A 24,142-nucleotide genomic window follows, 5' to 3' on the forward strand; every position below is an offset into this window, starting at 1 on the left:
AGTATCTTGCTCCAAAATTTTCTGATGTAAGATTTTCACTTGACAGGAAATTAATACCAATGTTGCAAAGAAACCTGCGTGAACTTAAATACATGAGAATAATTTCTTCTACATCAGTGTACTGAAACACTATCTTGTGACAATGACTGATGGCAGACAGAAAACATACCACTGGCAGCAAGGCAGCATGTGAACCAGGATTCAGATTATGTACAAGATAGACCCCATCCTCACAAGACACAGGATCTGAATGACCTACTCCTTCTTTCTGATCTTCTTTGACCTATTCTGCTTTCCTCCTTGAAGAAGGAACTAACAGTTCCAAAAGTTATGATAGCTGTAGAAACAACATGTCTGTTAGTACAACCAAGAATTTCCCCTACTGACAGAAAGTACTGGGCAGTCGTTATGTGTAGTCTTTTACTATATCATTGCCTTCCTCTTAATATAATTTTCTCTGCATTTCCCCATTCACTAATAAAGATATGCAACAAGTTGTAATGTTCCAAGGGATTGAAAAAGGTGTATATTATTCCCCTTTTCCATTTCCATTCACAGATAGTGCACAAGAAAAATAGCTATTGGCAAACATTTGCATGAACTCTAATTTTTCTGAATCTTTCATTGTGGTCAGTTTGCCAGATGTATGATGAAGGAAGTAGTATGTTGTTTGGCACTTCTTAGAACATATACTCTTGTAATTGTAACAGTAACCCTATTTGTGTCTCTAGTGTAGCATCTGCCACTGGAGTTTGATGTGCATCTGATAACTTTCTTACTTAAGAAACCAGTGATGAAATGCACTAATGTACTTTGGGTCTTTCCCATCACCTTTATTAATTATATCTGGCAATGTTTCAATTATTTCAGTGAATCTCAACCTGGCATTTTCTGTTCCTATGACTAGTTTTATGTGGTCATTCCATTTTATATCATACTAGATGATAACTCTCACATATTTTGTGATTTTCACTGTTTTCAGTAATTAATAGCCAAACAAGCAATCAAAGTCTTTCTACGTATTTATGTGTGATGCATTACATTTACATATGTAGAATTTTTGAGTTTGGCTTTCATTCCAAGCAAATAAGGGAACAATTGAACAGAACTAAGGATAAGGAGTAGATAACTCCTGCAATTAAAGTATCATGTGGTAGGAACAGAAAGCTCTATGTAATTCAGAGAACATGTAATTGCCATAATTTGAATTTCCATTACCACCAATATTGTTGAATCCTGTGCTCTGTCATTAAAAAACAAAACTCGTGCATTATGTCTGGTACCAAGCACCACGGGTTTCAAATCCATGCCAGACGGCATGGAACTCTCTGACCACTGGAGGTCGCTGCAGCAGTCGTGTCATAAGCTGTGGCTGTGCACGCTCCTGGCCCTGAGTCTAACATGAGGGCACCACTGTGGAGCATGTGACCTCAGTGGCCAATAGCGACACACCTTGTCGTGTATTTAGGTGGCTGCATCTCACTAATTGAGGCAGTCTAGTATTCTCATTAATTCAGTTGACGTCTCGCTTACAGACATTGTGTTTACATTGCATGTGCTTACTTCCCGTTTTATGAGCAGGCATTGTTTTGATTTTGTGAGGTTGTCTCTTGTGACCCCATTGCTTAATACTTTGTTGTTGATCTTGGTGTCTTGCTCGGTTGTCTGTCGTTGTGCTTGTCCTTCCATTCCCATTCATCCATCTTGTTTGTTCGTGGGCTGCTCCTGTCAGTCTCACCGTGTTTTCATTAGCAGCAACCCCACAACACTTCCTGTTGTGGTTACAACATTACACTTAAAATTTTTTTTAGAAACTCTAAGAACAAGATGATAACTATTGGGAATATTGTTAAACAAGAACAAACAAAACTAGTTATTCAAGTGCAATTGAGCCACCAGCAAATAGCTTTGGCAGAAACAGTAAATATTATTTGATTGAATTTAGATGTCATAAGTGTGAAAAGCAAATCTAAGTTTCTAGAAGTTTGTAGCATTTGTGGACTAGAGAAAGCTTTTGACAATGTTGGCTGGAATACCCTCTTTCAAATTCTGAAGGTGACAGGGAGCAAATACAGGAGCGAAACGCTATTTACAATTTGTACAGAAACCAGATGGCAGTTATGAGAGTCGAGGGACATGAAAGAGAAGCAATGGTTGAGAAGGAAGTGAGACATGATTGTAGCCTATCCCTGATGTTAATCAAACTATATTTTGAGCAAGCAGTAAAGGAAACGAAAGAAAAATTGAAGTAGGAATTAAAATCCATGGAGAAGTAATAAAAAATTTGAGGTTTGCTGATGACATTGTAATTCTGTCAGACAGCAAAGGACCTGAAGAAGCAGTTAAACTGAATGAACAGTGTCTTGAAAGGATGATATAAGATGAACATCAACAAAAGCAAAATGAGGATAATGGAATGTAGTCGAATTAAATCAGGTGACACTAAGGGAATTAGATTAGGAAATGAGGCACTTAAAATAGTAGATGAGTTTTGCTATTTGGGGAGCAAAATAACCGATAATGGTCAAGGTAAAGAGGATATAAAATGTAGACTGGCAATGGCAAGGAAAGCATTTCTGAAGAAGAGATATTTGTTAACATTGATCATAGATTTAAGTGGCAGAAAATCACTTCTGAAAGTATTTGTGTGGAGTGTAGCCATGTATGGAAGTGAAACATGGATGATAAATAGTTTAGACAAGAAGAGAATAGAAGCTTTCGAAATATCGTGCTACAGAAGAGTGCTGAAGATTAGATGGGTAGATCACGTAACTAATGAGGAGGTATTGAATAGAATTGGGGAGAAGAGGAATTTGTGCCGCAACTTGACTAGAAGATGGGATCAGTTGGTGGGACATGTTCTGAGGCATCAAGGAATCACCAATTTAGTACTGGAGGACAGCATGGAGGGTAAAAATCTTAGACGGAGATCAAGAGATGAATATACTAAGCAGATTCAGAAGGATGTAGGTTGTAGTAGGTACTTGGAGATGAAGAAGCTTGCACAGGATAGAGTAGCATGGAGAGCTGCATCAGTCCAGTCTCTGGACTGAAGACCACAACAACAAGTGTGAACAGCACTTAATAGAATATTATTAGTTTATTTTCAATGCAGTATTCAGATTAAAGTTCTATGATGCCTTTGTCTTGTGTTAATAAATACCGTGACTCATTCTCAGGCTCTCCTTCTTCATAGGGTCTGTGGAACTTTATAAATAAATGACTGAGTAAGTCAATGACCAGTCCATGCACCAAGCAACAATTTTTTTCAGGTCTTTCTGCTTCTCACTTAATTTTTCTTGCATTGCGACTTTCCCATATAAAAGTTCAAGTCATATTAATGTGACTACCTGTCAAGAGCCTACATAACCACCTTTTGCAGTGTGGACATGCAGGAACAGTGTCATTAAGGTTCCGGGAGGTAGTGACAGGTATGTGGAGCCATACCAACTCCAGTGCCTTGGCCATCTGCTCTAGGTTTCTTGGCTGAGAATCCATGGCACAAACAGCCTGATAGTGGAGTTCCCACAGATTTTCAATTGGATTTAAATCCAGGGAGTTTGGTGGCCAGGGAAGTATGGTTAAGTCATCCTGGTGCTCTTCAAAACATGCATGCATGGTGCTAGCTGCATGACATGTTGCATTATTCTGCTGGTAGATGCCATCGTGGTGAGGAAAATCCAAACTGCATTTAGGGTTGGACGTGGTCCCCAAGGGTAGATTCATACCTGTGTTGATCCACTGTACCTTCCAGAACAACAAGATCATTCAGTAAATGCCGTAAAAATATTCCCCAGACGTAACACATGTGGGTGTCTACTTTCAGACATTTCCTGCCATATACTCCAATTGTCATCTGTCCAGTGGAACATAAAATGAGATTCATCTGAAAAGGCTACCTGCTACCACTCAATGGACATCCAGTTGTGGTACTGGCATGCAAATTTCAGTCTCCACTGCTGATGAAAGAAGTCAGCTTAAGTGCATGAACCAGGTGCCTGCTGTGGTTGCCCATACATAGCAACTTTCACTGAATGGTCATTGAGGACACACTAGTGGAAGCCCCTTCTATCATCTGGATGGTCAGTTGCTCAACAGTTGCATGTCTATTTGCCTGTACACATCTCTACAGTAACCATTCACCCCTGTTGTCTGCAACCCACACACCAACACAGTTGTCTTTGCACTAGATTTGGATAGTGCCAATTTACCACACATGTTACACCTAAATCATGGCAGCACATGAATGTTTTACATAATTAGCCATTTCACAAATGCTTACACAGGTGGCCCAAAAGCCAATGACCATGCCATTTTGAGCATCAGAAAAATTGATCTGTTTCCACATTAGAACAATGGCTGCACTGTTTTCCATGTCCCCAGACAAAATTTACATGCCCTACACTGCTAGCTCTGCCACCAGCCATCTGTGAGTGGTTATTTCACATTGATGTCAAATATAGTTGATGATCACATTAATGTGGCTGGACTGTTTAGGTCAGTGGTAGTCAATTTGGCCCTGTTGTCCACAAGTGGGTGTTCCAGATTCAATGGTTTGCTGAGGGCAGTTGGGGGATTAAGGATATTTTCATGAGCTTTTCATAAAGTTTTGACTAAAAGTATATGGTAAGTAATCATTATTATAGGCTCTAACTTGCTGCAACTCTGCTTTACAAATTTTATAAAGTTACTCCCCTACTTTATAAATCACCGTGGACCTGGTGGGTGATTAGAATTTTTTTTTTCCTAACAGAGATTCAAAAGTGGGCAGTAGATAAAAAAGGTAGATGTAGATGAGCACCATCTGTGGACATGTGCTCTTTGCTAGTTTCTGATATTATCCACAAGATCATTTAAATACATTGCAAACAATATCTGCCATACAACATTTCCTTGAGATACCCCACAAATTTACTTTACACATGTCAGTCACACTGCTGTGCTGTTCCATCTATGTAGCCATTTTCAAGTGAGTACATTTGTCTAGTCATACATTGTTAAAAATGTATCATGTTGGCCAGACTTAAACTATCACACTTGTATGTGGTATGCTACATCACTGTTGTTCTGGATAACTTTTTATGTCATGTTTTTAGTTTTAATGTTCAGACATCCACAACATTTTTAACTGTTTGACTAGCTATCATCTTGAAAATGCCTATACACATGAAACTGGCCAGTAACAGTTGTTGCAAAATGAAAGTCTATTTTAATCCAACTTACAGCCAGTATGGCAGATTGATATCATTCAGAAAATTTGTTTTGGCTGTGGATCCAAGTACAGCTAAGAGAATTTACAGTGCTCATCTTTCTTCACAGGTTGTTGTTGTTGTTGTTGTTGTTGTTGTTGTCTTCAATCATGAGACTGGTGTGATGCAGCTCTGCATGCTACTCTATCCTATGCAAGCCTCTTCATCTCCCAGTACCTACTGCAGCCTACATCCCTCTGAATCTGCTTAGTGTATTCATCTCTTGGTCTCCCTCTACGATTTTTACCCTCCACGCTGCCCTCCAGTACTAAATTGGTGATCCCTTGATGCCTCAGAACATGTCCTACCAATCGATCCCTTCTTCTAGTCAAGTTGTGCCACAAACTCCTCCCCAATTCTATTCAATACCTCCTCATTAGTTATGTGATCTACCCATCTAATCTTCAGCATTCTTCTGTAACACCACATTTCGAAAGCTTCTATTCTCTTCTTGTCTAAACTATTTATCACCCATGTTTCACTTCGATACATGGCTAACCTCCATACAAATACTTTCAGAAACGACTTCCTGACACTTAAATCTATACTCAATGTTAACAAATTTCTCTTCTTCAGAAACGCTTTCCTTGCAATTGCCAGTCTACATTTTATACCCTCTCTACTTCCCAAATAGCAAAACTCCTTTACTACTTTAAGTGTCTCATTTCCTAATCTAATTCCCGCAGCATCACCTGACTTAATTAGACTACATTCCATTATCCTCATTTTGCTTTTGTTCATGTTCATCTTATATCCTCCTTTCAAGACACTGTCCATTCTGTTCAACTGCTCTTCCAAGTCCTTTGCTGTCTCTGACAGAATTACAATGTCATCGGTGAACCTCAAAGTTTTTATTTCTTCTCCATGGATTTTAATACCTACTCTGAACTTGTCTTTTGTTTCCTTTACTGCTTGCTCAATATACAGATTGAATAGCATCTGGGAGAGGCTACAACCCTGTCTCAGTCCCTTCCCAACCACTGCTTCCCTTTCATGTCCCTTGACTCTTATAACTGCCATCTGCTTTCTGTACAAATTGTAAATAGCCTTTTGCTCCCTGTATTTTATCCCTGCTGCCTTCAGAATTTGAAAGAGTATATTTATTTAACTATTCTGGATTTTTGCACCTTTGTTCATTATAAAGTTTATTATGAGTTATAATTTGGCCAGATTAATTTATTTATCTTGTACCAGTTGTCATTCAGATCTTTTCTCACTACATATGTTTAGAAAAAATGGTAAATATTGTTAATTGAAATGTTCTGTTGTTAGCTTCCAAGAATTTAGGGTAAGTGTGTAAAATACTACAGAAAAGATCTTGGTAACATATAAACTACTAATTAAATAGGCAACTGATGCCAGTGAGATTATACTGCTGTAGTTTACCCCCAATGACACCCCTCCCAACTACTCACACATGAGGGGGCACTGAAAAGTAATGCCTCTGAATTTTTAATTCTATTCTCAGTATCAGTTGAGATACCGCATGTCATGCATATTTCTTGGTCAACTTTCCCACATCACTGATGCTAGTGGCAACCTTCTGCCGCCAGAGGGCTCCAAACTGTAATGTGTAACATGGTGCTGTGTAACATAACTGTGTAACATAAGAAATGGCATGCTTTATGTTTATAACTGCAGAAAACTTGCCTCAAATTGAAATACATTGAAGAATGAAAGCTTGTATGGTGGTGATTGTGTCAAAATTCGTAATGTGTGATATTGGGTTATTTGTTCTTGTAATGAAGAAAATGGTGGGGCTAACCTCAATGTGTGTGACAGAGCTTGGAGTTGATGACGGTGTACAGTGACTGATGAGACTCTTTGGATTTGGATTGATGAACTCATCAGAGAGACAGCTTACAGTAAAGTGTGGCATATCACAAGAGCATGTACAGGCCATCATTGTAGAACTGTGACACAGAAAACTGTGTGCATGGTGGGTGCCTTGAATGCTCACTCTTGACATGCAACACAGGAGACTGGCGTCTGTCAACTATTTCTTTTGCATTCTGCATATGAGGGTGATGGATTACTTAACAACATTGTGACATGCGAGGAAAACTGGCTTCACAGTTTTGACCCTGAAAACGGGAGAGCATCAGTTGAGTTCTGTTACAAAGGATCACTGATATCAGACAACTTCAAGACCATGCCATCAGCAGGCAGTCATACTCAGTGTTCTGGGTTGTTAAAGTGTGATCCATTTGGAATTTGTGCCAAAGGGTATCACCATAAGCTCTGCAAGGTAGTGCAAGACCCCCAGAAAACTGAAAACACAAATTCAAATAGTTCATCCACACATGGAGCACCCTCTCCTTGAGCATGACAATCAAGGCCACACAAAGTACTGTGACATCTGCAACAATCTGACACCTTGAGTTCACTGTCATCAGTTATTCTTAATACAGTTCCAAATTGGCCCACTCCTATTTTCATCTGTTTCCAAAACTAAAAGAACACCTTTGAGGACTTCACTTTGATAGTGATGAAATGGTGAAAGCAGAGGCAGGGTTGTGACTCCATCAACAGAGTCAGACATTCTACAGTAGCAGTATTAACAAACCAGTCTCTCTTTGGGAGGAATGCCTTCATATCCAGGGTGACTAAGTTGAGAAAAAAAGTTGTAGACATGAAGAATAAAGATGTAGAATGTTAATAACGTTTGTTTTATTCAAAAAGCTGTAAGTGTTTTCATATAAAAAATTTGGAGGCTTCACTTTTCAGCACAACCTTGTATTTTATTAATTGGATTACCATGAATATGTAAAATACTTCATTTGTACATCCTTATCATAAAAATTATTCTTTGGCAGGAACCCAACTCCTGAGGATGACCCATTGCTGACTGTCAAATGGCCTTTATTTAATGCAAATAATCCAGAATACCTCAACATCAGCCATACAGGATTGGAAGTAGGAAGCAACTTATTGCAAGAACGTATGTCTCTTTGGGAAGATCTCTACAACAAGCTGAATTTGTGATAATATGTGCTTGTGACTGATATGGTAATGAAATAACTCGGTAACAATGCAAGACTGTAATATTTACTAAACAATATAAAGACATTAGTTGACCAACAAAAAGACTGAGGTATGTAAGAAGATTTGGGATCACATGAACTACTCATGATCTGAACACTTATTTATGTAAAAAGAGTCATATAAAATGACTCTTAAAAGCAGTGTAAATATGTATATTTCTTACATAGTTTGTTATGTGCAAATGTATTACTAATATATGAAAGTTTATATGTGAGGAAATTAAAAAGGTAACTGCCTCTGATTTCTTATCATAATTAAGAGTTGTCAGACATATTTTACTGGGCGAAATATGAATTGACCTCTTTCTGGTTGTAAAACAGTATGTCTTTTCACCATTTTGTCTTTTACTTCATCATTATTTTAAAAAAAATTATATTCTCAATTTTTTTTAAAATCTTCATTTTCCCAAATATATGAAAATCAGGAGGCACTATGACTAGTTTTAATTGTGTAAGAGGAACACATTTCCAAAATTGTGAAGGTCAAGTTTACCATGACAGTTATGACTGTGAATCAACTCAGTCAATATAACTTCTGGGATTAAAGTGTCGTACACTAGCAAGAGGGAGTTTACATGTTTACATAGTTCAGAAAACAAGCAGTAGTAAAGATTTGGAACTCCATTACTACAGAACTGTTGAATCACCTACTCTGTCGTTAAAAAAGCAAAACTCATGTACTCCGCTGAAAACGCCTCTAAGAATAATGCAAAAAGTACTTCAAACATTATTAAACAAGAAAGAAATGAAGCTAGTCATCCAAATAAAATGTAGCTGCCACAAAAAAGCTCTGCCAGAAATAGTGACACTTTTAAGTCATTTGCTACTAAATTCAGTGATCATTCCTCCCAGTGACCACAAACACTACACCAAGCAATAAACAACTAAATACTGGTGCATTAGATTTACTCATGGAGACACTGAATGCACCACCAACAGACACTAGTTTCAAAAATACAAACACTTAGGAGATAGCAAAATTTATTAGATCCCTAAAAAGCAATAATTCTGCTGGTTATAATGGGCTTTATAGCAGAATATTAAAATCTTGTGCTGACAGGATTCTCCTTAAACTACCTTTGTAATCAGTCAAAACTTAACAATGCTGTAGTAACACCCATACACAAAACTGGAGAGAGATAAATGATTTTCAAGTACAAACTTTTGTTACTCCTTCAAATCTTTGCAAAAGTATTTGAGAAATTGGTCCATGATAGAATATTGCCTCACAAAACAGAGCAGAACTTGTTAACCACCTCTCAGTTAGGATTTTGTAAAAGATTGTCAACACAGGAAGCAGTACAGAACACAACAGTGGCAACAGGGTTAACAAGAAAAAATATCCTATTGGTGTATTCTGTGACCTTGTCAAAGCCTTTGATTGTGTGGATCACAAAATCATACTTAGCATCATAAAATCTTATGGTATCAACATCATCCTTCTTGTGTAGCTGGGACCTTACCTTGATAACAGAAAGCACAGGGTTTCATTAATAGACTATATCTCAGGCATGAAAACTACATCAGAATAAGGGAACATAACATGTGGAGTGCCATAAGGATCAGTACTGGGCGCACTATTGTTTCTGGCATATATAAATAATCTTCCATTGACTTTAAAGGGTATTTCAAAAGCTGTAATGTTTGCTGATGACGCAAGCATACTAATCAAGAGTCTACACTCAATGCTAACAGAGACAGCTCAGATGAAAGCTGAACAGGTCTACAGATGTAATAAATAATCATTAATTATATATATATGCAGACTGAAGTGATGAATGAAAGCTTGTACCAAGGCAAGGACTAGAGCCCAGGTTTCTTGTTCATTAGGTAAATGTGCTAACTGCTACATCAAACTGACACAAAGGCTTTGCAAAACTGCATAGACTACCCTAGCTTGCCTCCCTAGCAGTCAAAATTCTCATTCATGCCTCAAGCCACTTCGTATTTCCCCTAAACTTGAACAGCATTGCAGAGGCTTACCAACTGTTTTGGAATAGTACCTCAGCCTTGAATGAAACATGGGACCCTGCTTGAAACTCGGACATAGGTGCTTCAATAAAATGAAACTATATGATTCCAGAGAACTTTTTAAGCATTATTTGAAAAGTATTCATAAGTTTCAGTTTACACACTAAAAAAAGGGGCAGGTTAAGCATAGTTCTGTCTCCACTGAGCACCTTAAATCCAGTGGCCACCATCCTTCTACACTCAGAAACTTAATGGTTTTGCACCTTGCTCTCAAAGGTAGGAGACTCTGCTTGAAGAGCTCAAAATCTTTAAACATTCACATGCTCAGAAGACCAGTTATGAAGTGAGAATATATTTTCTATGATGGCTTGTTTCACATTTTCAAACAATGTACTAGTTATTAGCTTCTTATTACCAGGGCATTGGTTGCTTGTCATGTGTGTGTGCAGTTGTATTTTATCTTTTTGGCACTGTTACCTTTTAGACATAAATTTGTCATTTAATCTATGTTTTATTGCTCTATGCATTCTACTTCATTATTCTATTCCACTGTTATTTAGCGTAAGGGTTTTCTATGTCTCTGTGCGTAGCTTTCAATCTAGCGTGTCCTGTGTTGTGTATACTCCCATATGCGCTATTATGTTTTATTTATTTCTTAGTTTATCCATTATTATTTGAATTTTACACTACTATTCTGTAAACCCAATGGGAGCACCTCGAAGTGACTGTCATTGCTGCTAACCCATATTTTTCATGAGCTCCCATGATTCATATATATGCACTACGTGAATACAGGTGGGCTCTGGGGCCCTTGTAGCATAAAACTGTTTGCAGTCTGTGCACGAGATCCTGTTCTGCACTGGTATGCCTGTCATTGCATTCATGAGGTAATATACATTTTACAGTTTCACCTCGCTCTCTACTAATGCCTGATCCCAGTGATTTTATTTCATTAATTTTTAATATATTTTTTTCCCAATAGGTTGCCTTTTAGTACATTACATGCAATACAATGCCTTCTTAATGGATGCTTTTTGGCAGAAAATGTATGATCTTTTAATGTGCTTTACATTATTGTTCAATCAGTTTTTTAAGCTTATTTTGCTTTTATAGCCAAAATTGGAGTAAGGAGAGCCAGCCAGCATGAAGCATTCAATGAACCCAAATGTTATATTCTGTCTACCAACTTGACAGAAAATTCTAAGAAGTTTTGCTCTTACGTTAAATCAGTAAATGGATAGAAACCATCTGTCCAGACACTCTGTTACCATAATTGCCCTGAAACAGAGGACAGCACAGGAAATGTTGAAATACTAAACATCTTTTAATGAAGCTTTTTCACAGAGGAAGATGACACTGTATTTAAATTGTTGCATGATAACAAAATGGCTGATATTGAAGCCCCTCTTCTAGCAGCTGTGTACCATAGGTCTCTGGAGGAGCCAGGTGACTGGAAAAAAGCAGAGGTCATTCCTGCTTTCAAGAAAGGTCATCATCGCTGTAGGCTTATATCTCTGACATTGGTGAGCTGTAGAAATTTGGAACATATTTTATGCTCACATATTATAACATATCTGGAGACCAAAAATCTCCTCTGTAGGAATCGACATGTGGTCTGAAAACAATGACAGCTTGAAAACCTGTTCACTTTTTTGTCCAGGAGATCCAGAAGGTGGTAGATATCAGCACACAGATTCTATGTTCCTTGAATTCTGTAAGGCATTTTATACAGTTCTGCATGGACACCTAATGAACTAAATATTAGTGTATGGGATATCAGGCCAACATTTTGATTAGTTTGAAGAATTTCTAACAAACAGAACTTAGCATGCTATTCTGAAGGGAGAGAAGTCATCAAATGTAAAAGTGGCATCAGGTATACACAAGGGAGTGTTATAGGTCCATTAATTTGCATAATATATATATATATATAAATGGCGTTGTAGACAACATCAGAAGTTCCATGAGGCTTTTTTCAGATGTTGCTATTGTATACAGAGAAGTCACAATGCTAGAAAATTGTTACAAAATGCACAGGATCAACACATGGTGTAGGGAGTGGTAATTGGTCCTAAACATAAACAGATGTAATGTATTGAGTATACACAGACAGAAAGAACTGTTAATGGAAGATTACATGATTGCAGAACTACCATTGGAAGCAGTTGCTTCCATAAAATATCTATAAGTATGCGTACAGATTAATTTAAAATGGAATGACCACACAAAATTAATCACTGGTAAGGCAGATGCCCAACTGACATTCAGTGGAAGAATACTCAGGAAATGTAGTCCATCAACAAAGGAGGTACACGAGGTCCTGTTCTGCATTGCTATGCCTGTCATTGCCTTCATGACGTAATACACATTTTTCGGTTTCACCTCACTCTCTACTAATTCTTGATCCCTGTGATTTTATTTCATTAATTTTTAATATATCTTATATATTTTTTCCCTATAGGTTGTCTTTTAGTACATTACATGTGGTATCGTGCCATCTTAGTGGATGCTGATCAGTATAGGATCCAAACCAAATGGATTATGTGACTTACTTAAGCATCGGAAATGACCCCAAGATCAGATATACGAGAATATCACACATGTGGAACCAACATGTCCAGTGTGTAACGTGCTGGGTGTATCAAAAAGAACCATCCAATTTGACATGTGTATATTTCTGTAACTAATAAACTTATACAATTAATTTTGTTTTTTGATGAACAGGAAACTCAAAAATGTTTTTTTCATAGGTGTTCAATATGCCCCCCCTTGAGATGCATGGCATATGTCAATGCAGTATTCAACTTGTTCCCACACTGCAATGAGCATGTCTTGAGGTACAACTTCCACAGCTCCTGTTATGTGATGTCTCACTTCATTTGTTGTTGTTGGTATTGGTTGCACATAAATAGCCTTTTATAAACCCCTGCATGAAATAATCACATACAGTCTGGTCCGGTGAACTTGGAGGCTAATAATGTAATGCTGAGTCATTTGCGATATTGTAGTGCCTGTATTATTCTAACTATGATGCAAAGTTCCTTTAGACATGCAATCATGTTGTAGGTGCATGGTTAACAACATATGGAAGTTTGGGTCTGCACAGATAGCCAAATGGTAAGGTGACCACTCATGATAAGCAGGACATCTGGGTTCCAGTCCTGGTCCAGCAAAAATTTTCATTGTCATCATTCCATTCTACAGGTGATGGTAGTCATTATTTGCAATTGCAAATCAATTTGATCTGAATCATTTGGGCCAGTGCGACTGGCCCATCGTTCAGTAATCTGTTCAATTTAAAAATACCCACACTTACAAATGCCAGTTACAACGGTACTGGGCACTACATATTGAAGTTTGAACAGTTTGGCTTGAGCCCCCATGAGCTATGGCACGAAAATATATATATTTGTTACACTCAGCATAATTGGACGGCCCATAGACATGGCTGGTCTCAATGTTTGGCTACATTTTTTGTCATAAGGTACCAGCTCACACCTGTCATATACTCAGTTTTTAAGCTGAAATAAAAAAAAAACAACGCAGGCAGGTACTGTGGTGAAATTTAAAATATTGAGTCACTCACATTGATTTATAATTTGAACAAGTAGTTTATTTCTATTTTTCAATATATTCACTAAACACTTAAAATGTAGTCTGAGGTGTTTTACGTAAGGATGGCCTTTAATAACTGATGCTGCAACACTTCGCTATAAAAGTCATATGTCACGATCACGGCACTCGACAGTCTGTTCACAGTTCACAAAATACACTGTTATCTGCTGTCCTAAACCACTATAATGCACTCAACTTGATACATTTTTGAACATCGCTACACACATACTTGTCCCCGAATGTGGCTACCAAACCACTTGCCTTATCCACCCTTGAAACAACTACCTAACTCAAAACACTGTTTGACAAAAATTATGAATCTTCTAAAACTAAACACAAAAACATATATGACACATTGAAAAATATGGAAATTTACTGGACAATAACAATTTAAAGTCCAATTTTTGTATCTGCCACTGTTTTTTCACAAATAATGTTCTTGTGGCATGATTTTGCTTTTCCTGGATTTTTTATACTAAAGGTAAATAAACAAATAAAAATACATACTTAATTACTCATCTACCTCTTTAAACTTTAGGATGCTGCCACTATTTTCAACTCTTCCAATTTATTTATTACCAAAAACACAGTTTCTCTCAGTTGAATCCCATATTTTGACCTCTCATTCAAAAATGGTACACGCTGTGCTAAATCAGCTATGATTGCTCGATGCAGCTCTACTAGATGCATCCATAGACACTGTGTTTATATTAATCAGCCAAAGCGTTGCTGAGATATTAACTTCTGAACTTTAATAAATTTACAATTTTTAAGACAACGATAACTTTTAAACTATTACATATTTTTGTGGCGCGTCTAGATAATTTACATATTTGTCTGTCCATGAGTGCCAACTCACACCTCCATGTCACTCTTAGTTTTGTTTTTATCAATTTTTCTCTAGCATATAAATTTCTACAAGCCCACAAACACAGCCACAAGCGCTGCTGCCGAGCATCCACTTGGGTTTTTCCATGGCAGCATAAACATTAGCTATTCGCAATGGCCCTGTAGCAACTGCCAGCCACTTGTTCTGCGGCAGGAATCTGCCACTCTAATCTCTCCCCACAACTTGTACACTCACAATTATCCCCACTTGCTATTCCATAAATGCAGTGAATGGAGTCGCAAGTAGTACCAAATCCAGTCTGCACCCTCAGAAATGAAATAATACACATAAGTAAACTCTACATTTGATAGAAAAAAATTGAACTGAACAAGTCCCTATATGATCTTATGCGGCAGCACTTCCTACCCTAACTTAACTAAACTTACGCTAAATACATTTATTCATCAGCGTTTCCATGATGCTGATATGACTGGCCGAAGGTTGTAAGTAACAATACATAAACAAATCAAAGGTGGATCATGAATTTTTCTTAAAGTCCTGTAAATATTGTCCTTTTTCTTTTTCTTCAATCTTTTTATTTCGATCCACTATATTTCTCAGTAGAAATTACACAGCATATACAGTAAGCGCTACACCTTTTGTTATCGTCTTTGGTGTGCCTCTGACCTGCATCAGTATTGCAGCTCAGACCTCGAGCACCATTTCTCAAGTTCTCCTGACAGTCAGTTAACCCGATTCTACAGAAACAAACAAAATTCACCCAATAAATTTCCTGTCAACAAAGGTGTCTGTATACCAAGAACTGGTCAGATGTAAACCCACCCCCTCTACTATCCAGAATTGTCATTGTTAAAGCCAAATTTCAGGGTGAAACCTGACACAAACATACAGATGCTAGTGTTACCTAGAAATACATTCTGGCTACAGACTTTTCTTTGATCGCAATGGTTTGTTCCATTCAAGAACAGAAATGTCCCAAATCATTACAACTGCAAAACATTGAGACAAGGTTTCTGTAACCTAAGTGAGATTAAGAAAATATGTGACCAGAATAGTACTCAAAAATTTATTATATGATGGGTTCCATGGTATATTCCAGCAACAACCCTGTCTCTACTTTTAACCCAAACAATAATCTAGCTGCTGATCAATGACCAATGATAATTACAGCACTGCAAAATGAATAAAATTAAATATATAAAATACCCCTTGGCACGACATAATCCACAAATCAGCCTATATTCCCCTGAAACTAAGTATTCCTAAACATGTAAACAAAAATAACAACAAATTATACATCCCTCCAAATCTAAAAATTTCTTCAATGAATAGAAGAACATATTATATGAATACCATTCAATTCCATATTCTCATCAGTCAGTCCCATGATGAACTATCTCCACTCCCAGGTACCAAAAAAATTTGGTGTGTGACCAAGTCATAATCACCACTCGTGAAAAATTTAATCAATATTCATATCATTATAAACAATACAAAAAATGCCACTCAATGTCCCTCTCTCACATTCACATCCTGTCATGTACATTTAAGTGCTGTACACTGACTACAACTGTTGTAGCCTGTATCACTAGTCATTATGAGAGAATTAGCTGTCTCAACCAGCTGTTCCACAACTCCAAATACCACTATACATAAAAACCACCAGGCCATCCAGAAAATTCTTAAAACTAAACACGATTGTAAATAGTATACAGCAACGACTCACAAAAAAAAAAAAAAAATAAATAAATAAATAAACCTTAGCTAATGCACACATGATAAACTATCCTCAACATATAAGCACCATTTAGTAAACATATGTTCTTACCATTAAAAAAAGGATTCAACCCCATTACAGTAGCTGTTAGCTGTTTGTATAGTCGCAGCTCAGTTACATTCCTGAGTCCCAATGATTTATGTGACTTAAGGTACTCCAACCTGTAAGCATTTGGGTGAGTGCAGCTTACCACAAGAAATGGGCCATGGTACAATTCAAAAAGCTTTTTGATCCCACCATCTAAATCCTTTGACCGTTCCTTTGTCTTTACTAATACTAGGTCATCCACTTTGTACTTTGTAGGCTTGTATCTTAAATCTCTCTTGTTCAGATGCATATGTTTATGTGAAAGGTGGTGGCAACTGTGAAAACAGTGAGACGGGGATGTCTTCTCCTCATGTTGTAGTGCTGCATTGTACAAGGTGCTGCTTGTGCTGCTGCCCAACGACTTGAGTCGTTTCCTTTTCTGCACTGCTTATATAGAAACAGTGTGCAGAAGCCCAGAAGACTTGATTTTAGTGCTCCGACAGCACAGCCGGAGCACTAAAATCAAGTCTTCTGGATGCCACCCAGTCATATGCGCTTCCGCTGTGCGCTGTTTCTATATAAGCAGCGCAGAAGAGGAAACAACTCCACATAGATGTGACTGGTGGAAATCTCACTGCCCCAGCTATCAGGTTGGCTGCCTTTTTATTCCGCATTACTTCATAAGGTGTGAATCCAGTGGCACTGCTTTTCACACTGTTAATGATGTCCTCAAACTTGGCCACATATTCTGCCCAGCTAGTATGTCTGTGGCTGCAGTATGTCCTGCACAATCATCCTAGCTCATGCATGTATATCTCAGCTGGATTTCCTGCTGGGTGTTAAACTGAGGTCCTTATATGTTTCACACCTCTCTGCTCCATGAACGTCTCCCATGCCTTGGAGGTGAACTGGGACCCATTGTAAGAGAGCATTGCTTTCGGCTTACCAGTTTCATTGTAGTAGGACTCTAGTTTTTTAATCAGTGTCCTTCTAGCGGCCTTTTTCATCCCATACATCTTTACTCGTTTAGAGATTACATCAACTGCCAGCAGAATGTACTTTTGACCACCCCTACTAGTTGGTAACGGGCTGAACACATTAATTGCTATGAGCTCTTTACCGTTTTTGGGCAAGATGTTTTGATTTATTGATTTATTGATCCATTTTCATCTACAGCTGCACAATGTGCAAGAGATATTTGGATTTTTTTGTTAATATTAACAGTTTTACATATAATATATCTTTGTACATAATAACACACATTAATATATCAATTAATGATGAATACTTAAATAAATGTTGTTACGCTATATACAGAGAGATAAAATACAAATGTTCTTCTGAATGAGACTACATTGGGTAAACACACCAAAATTTAGTTTTGTAGGTATTCATTTACTGTGTAAAAGCAGTGATCAACAAAGTACGACTTCAGTTTAGATTTGAAGTGGCCAATGTTTTGTATGTGTTTAATGGTATCTGGTAAGGCATTGTATAGTTTGATACTAGGATGGATAAGGCTGTTTTGAAATAACTTTATGTTGGTGCTTTGAACATGTACATCCAATTTTTGTCTTGTATCATAGCTGTGTATTGTGTGATTCTGAGTGATGAGTGGTCTTTTTGTATGTAAGTTTTGCTTTAAATACACTATATTTTCAAGTATATATATGCAAGGAAGTGGCAGGATCATCCTTTTTTGAAACAATGGCCTACATGATTTGCGATTATCTACCCCTTCCGTTACTCTTATAATTTTTTTTTTTTTTGAATTTTGAATGTTTTGATAGCATCTCCAGGATTTTCCCAGAACATAATCCCATACCGGAGGTGAGAGTGTACAACTGCATAATATACACACTGAAGGGTGCTGTAGCTGGTACAATTTTTTAATGTAAGCAGCACAAAACAAGAAGTACTTAATTTTTTGTTCATCTGATGTTCTTTCCATTTCAAGTTGTCTTGTAGATGAAGTCCAAGAAATTTGGTACAGGCTGTTTTGGCAATTGTCTGTCCGTATAGCTCTAGATTGGGTGATATCAGATTTTTTGTTTGTGCTGTGTGTATATCCATAGCTACAGTTTTTTCAGTGTTTATTATTAAGTGGTGGTGGTGGTTGTTGGGATGTTTAAGGGGGACTAAACAGCGAAGGTCATCAGTCCCCCATATTATTAAGTCATTGTCATCAAAGTAACATGTTAGCCTGTCAGTGGCTTCTTTTATTTTTTTTACAAGAGTTTCTTCTGAGTTTCCTGTAATTAGAACACTCGTATCATCAGCAAATTGAAATATTTTACTGCTGTCATTGCTTATGTTTAGGTCATTTACATAGAGTAAGAACAGAACAGGACCCATTACTGATCCTTGTGGCGCTCCATATTTAACAGTCGGTAGCTTGGAATTATATTTCCTAATGACATTGTACCTTTCTTGATCTATTTCCACATATTGTTCCCTGTTTTTAAGATAAGAGCTGAGCCAGCTGTTAGCTGTTCCCCTAATGCAAAGATTTTCTAGCTTGTGTAGCAATTTGTCATGATTTATGGTGTCAAATGCCTTTGACAAATCTAAAAATATGCCCACGGTAAGCCTTGACTGGTAATGGTGCTGTGTTTTACTCACTGGCACCTGTCACAAGCACTTAGTTGCTTTCTCGCCCAACGGTCCATGTTATTGAACACCACATATTCTTGTAGTACCCCTGTATACTTTTGTACCCCATAATGCCCATGTCTCAGATGCACATAATTAATTACTGTTTGTACATGTTCCTCAGGCCAGCACAGTCACCATTGTTCTTTGCTTTCATTCTTTCTGCATAAAAACACCCCTTTAAATATCTTGTAAAACCTCTCCATATTCTCATGGCCCTTTGTACCCAGTCTGATCTTAACTAGCTTCAAAATTGGATCCACATTCTGTATTCGCCTCATGTCCTTACATGTGCTCCTAATCTATTTTCCTCCTTCCACATCTTTCAAATACATCATCTTACATTCTGTACTCTCTTCCTCCTCTTCACTGTTCACCTCACTTCCAATTGGCAAATGTGGTGGTTGCCACAGAAATTTGAAAGACAGGGTGTTCTGTATAGACTGTAAGTTATGGTTTCATTGGGGCCACAGAAATTTCAAAGACACGGTGTTCTGTGTAGACTGTAAGTTATGGTTTCATTGGGGCGAATGTAGTGGTGAGGAAATGAGGGTAGAAAATGAGGCTCTTCCATGACAGTGTAGGTTATGTAGAAAGGACAGAAAAATCTCTGAACAGGAGGCAAAAATTTGTGCCCTTAAGGCTGAATTAGAAAATGTGAACTTGGAATTATGTAGGTTAAGGGAGGAAAAAGATACTGGGAACTGGGAAAAGGTAGCAAGCAAAGGGCGAAAAAGGGAAACACTTGAAAAAACTCCAGAAATTCAATCAGTAAATCAATTTGGGTTGCTATCTGAAGTGGAGGAAGGGCCTCATCCAGATGAAGTTGAAAGTAGGATGAAGCAGAATATTAGCTTAAAGAAAAAAGACAGGTTGGTATCAAACTAGAATAGGAAAAGAAGAATTCTGCTTATAGGCAGCAGTCATGGGAGGGGAGGGGGGAGGGGCAACATCTTCAGGAGAAATTAGGTGCTGGGTACCAGGTCACTAGTTTTGTGAAACCAAGTGCTAGTCTCAGCCAGGTGACAGAAAACTTAGGTCAGCTACGCAGGGACTTTGAGAAGGAAGATCAGGTAATTATAGTTGGGGAGCAGGAAACAGCCTGGCTGTGAATCCAAGATACAGTATTAGGAGTGACCTGGATAAAACAGGAGCAGAAACTGAGCACACAAATGTGGGGTTTGTGGAGGTCTTTCAGCGTCATGATCAGCCCTGAGTAAACACTGCTGTAAGGCATGTTAACACTGAGCTGAACAGGATGCTCTGGACACCAGCAAAATCTCACATAAGTGTTGTCCCAGTAAATGCTATTGGTAGGTGGGGATATACTACACATGACCTGCACCTGAATAGGATGGGGAAAAATAAGTTAGCTTCTCTATTAGCAGAAACTGTAAGGGGGTCCACAGTCACACAAGGGGTGATCCTTGTGGTTAATGGGTCCACGCAGACAAGTAAAAACCCTGCCAGCCAGAGTCCAGACAGATGACAATCAAGATAAATAGAACAAAAGAAACTTCATGTACAGTAAATAGGAGTAAAGCTAAGGGCAGTACCAACTTACTTCATCAAAATATCAGGGGTATAAAAAATAAAGTAGATGAGCTATTAGTGTGTTTAAATGATCTCAAGAATAAGAATGAGATTGATATACTCTGTCTGTCTGAACACCATGTAACTGTGGGCATGGATAGTGTCAGTATAAGTGGGTGTAATTTAGCATCTTACACTTGTAGATCTAGGATGGATAAAGGAGGAGTTGCCATTTTCATAAAACAAGGGTATAAATGCAAAACTGTAGAAGTAAGCAAATTTTGTGTTGATCAGAACTTTGAGGTTTGTGCATGTGAACTTCAGCTAGATAACATTGTGCTGATATTAGCAACAGTGTACAGGTCTCCACTAGGAAATTGGGAGCTATTAATAAAAAAGTTTGACTCCCAATTATGCTGTCTGTCAGACAAAAAGAAGAAGTTATTATTCTGTGGTGATTTCAATGTAAACTTTCTAAGTAATTCTGATGGGAAAAGTGAACTAGAAGTGTTATTAACAACATATAACTTAGAATCAGTGATCAATTTCCCTATATGTATAGCTCAGGACAGCAGCACACTAATAGATAATGTACTTGTACATAAAGAGGATGTAAAACAAACACATGCTTTCCCTGTGGTAAATGGATTGTCAGACCGTGATACACAACTGATTAACTTACAAAACCTAACAGGGTGTACAGTTCGGAAACCATTAAGTAAAAGTGTGAGGTCACTCAACATGTTATCTGTAGAGCACTTCAGAGAAAGCTTAAGAAATGTTAATAGGGGAGATGTATAAATTGAGCCAAATGCTAATGATAAATGCAACATATTACTTGATAAATTTATATCCCTTTTTGAACATTGTTTCCCAAAGAAAATTACTAAATGTAACACCACACACTTTTCGAAGAAACCTTGGATTACTACAGGTATTAAAGTGTCTTCAGAAAGGAAAAGAAAACTGTATGAGACAGCAAGAGCTAGTAAAGATCCAGAAGTAGTTTTACACTATAAAAATTATTGTAACATACTGAGAAACATTGTAAGGAAATCAAGAAATATGTATGTTAGAGAAGAAATTAAGAACTCCAGCAATAAAATAAAATCAATATGGAATGTTGTTAGGAGGGAGACAGGAAAAGTAACCACTGGGGTAGGGAGTATTACTATTAAACAGTACAAGACCATCCTAACCAAAAGCACACAAGTAGCTAATGTATTTAACAACCATTTCTTAAGTGTAGGAGAAAAAATTGGTGAGAACAGTTTAAAATAAAAAGCCAGCCAATACATGGAAGAGTCTGTTTTGAAAAAATTTTGTCAGATTAACTTTCACCTAACAACCTCTTGTGAAATAAGTAAAATTATTAAATATTTGAAAAATAAATGTTCTGTTGGAGTAGATGACTTCACTAATAAGATATTAAAACAATGTGGAGCAGTTACATCTGATGTTCTGAGTCACATATGTAATGCATCACTAACTCAAGGTATTTTCCCAGACAGATTAAAATATGCCATTGTCAGGCCTCTCTACAAAAAGGGGGACACCACAGATGTCAATAATTATCAGCCAGTATCCTTGCTTACAGCATTTTCAAAAATCTTCGAGAGAGTAATGTACTCAAGAGTGGTTAGCAATATCGACAATAATGGGACACTTAGTAAATCACAGTTCAGATTTCAAAAATACTGTCCCACTGAGACGGCAATGCACAATTTCACTGTCCACATAATAGTCTTTAAATAGTAAAATGTCACTAATAGGAATTTTCTGTGACTTCTCCAAAGCATATGACTGTGTGAACCATGACATTATGTTACAGAAATTAAGATTCTATGGTATAAATGGAATAACATATGAGTGGTTTAAGTCATACCTACAGAACAGGAAGCAAAAAGTTTCCTTATATGGGTCAAGTGATTTAAATAAGTTTGCCACTTCATCTAACTGGGATGAAATTACATTAGGTGTTCCACATGTTTCAATCATGGGTCCTCTTCTGTTCTTGATACATGTGAATGACCTCCCTTCCTATCTGAAACAGGAAGCTGAACTGACACTGTTTGCTGATGATACAAACAACATTATTAATCCAGTAAAAGAAATTGCAATTGAAAATGATTCAAATAAGGTCTTTGGAGAGATCATTAATTGGTTTTCTGCAAATGGGCTTGCTCTAAACTTTGAAAAAACACAGTACGTCCAATTTTCTGCTGCCAAAAGTACAGTTCCTTCAGTAAATATAACACATCAACAGAAGTCAGTAGACAGGGTAGAGCATACTATGTTGTTGGGTGTACATATAGATGAGAATCGTAATTGGAAAATTCATATTTTGGATCTTCTAAAGCGACTAGGTTCAGCAACTTTTGCAATCAGAATAATTGCCAATTTTGAGGATACAGAAATTAGTAAGCTAACATACTTTGCATACTTTCACTCTCTGATGTCATATGGAATAATATTTTGAGGTAACTCAACATTTAGACAAAAAGTGTGCACTGCTCAAAAGAAAGTAGTTAGTATGATGTGTGGGGTTCATAGTCACACATCTTGCAGGCATCTTTTTAAAAGATTGGGAATTCTTACAACAGCCTCACAGTAAATTTACTCACTAATGAAATTTGTTCTCAACAACATGAACCAGTTTAAAATCAACAGTGACATTCATGATTATCATACCAGAAAAAAGAAAGACTTACACTATCATTTACTCAACCTATCTTTGGCACAGAAAGGGGTAAAATATGCTGCTATAAAAATTTTTGACAGATTACCAGATGAAATAAAATGTCTGACAGGCAGAAGTAATAGCTTCAAATATAAATTGAAATCATATCTCCTTGACAACTCCTTCTATACCATAGATGAATTCTTGAATAGGAATAAATAAATCTACAAATATAGTACATGCATTTTGTGCCATTTAAGGGAATGGGGTAAATAATAGAAACATTAATCTTTAACGCTGTATTGTAATATACGAGGGCGGTTCAGAAAGTAACCTCCGATTGGTCACAGTGCGGGTTGTGGGGGGAGTAGCGACGCCATCTGTGCGTTCAAGCACTCAACAGGTCAGTCAGCATCAAGCCGTGGTCGAGTGAACATCGTACCTGCGCTAGTTTAGTTTTTGTGGCAGTTTGAAATGTGTGCTGCAATAGAAAACCCTGCCAAATGTGAAGTGCGTGCTGTCATAAGGTTTTTTACAGCCAAAGGATATTCTGCAGCAGCTATTCATCGTGAGCTTTGTGCCGTGTACGGACCAAGAGTTATGAGTGAAGGAGTAGTCCATGAATGGGTACGTTTATTTAAAAGTGGACGAGAAAACGTTCATGATGAAGAGAGGAGTGGTAGACCATCATTGGTGACTGACGAACTCGTTCAGACAGTTGACGCAAAAGTTCGTGAAAATCGA

General features: G+C 37.5%; 1 protein-coding gene across 1 annotated transcript in view; it reads left to right on the forward strand.

Moving 5' to 3' along the window:
* LOC126236317 (juvenile hormone esterase-like) overlaps window positions 1–8,548 on the forward strand; it is a 120,293-nt gene extending 111,745 nt beyond the window's left edge. Inside the window, exon 10 of the mRNA XM_049945531.1 lies at window positions 8,066–8,548. Within this exon, the coding sequence (XP_049801488.1) occupies window positions 8,066–8,234 (169 nt within the window). The 3' untranslated portion in view covers window positions 8,235–8,548. The remainder of the gene's footprint in view (window positions 1–8,065) is intronic.
* Window positions 8,549–24,142: the final 15,594 nt, after the last annotated feature.

Source organism: Schistocerca nitens, chromosome 2 (assembly GCF_023898315.1).
Source record: "Schistocerca nitens isolate TAMUIC-IGC-003100 chromosome 2, iqSchNite1.1, whole genome shotgun sequence".
NCBI classification, from domain to species: Eukaryota; Metazoa; Arthropoda; class Insecta; order Orthoptera; family Acrididae; genus Schistocerca; species Schistocerca nitens.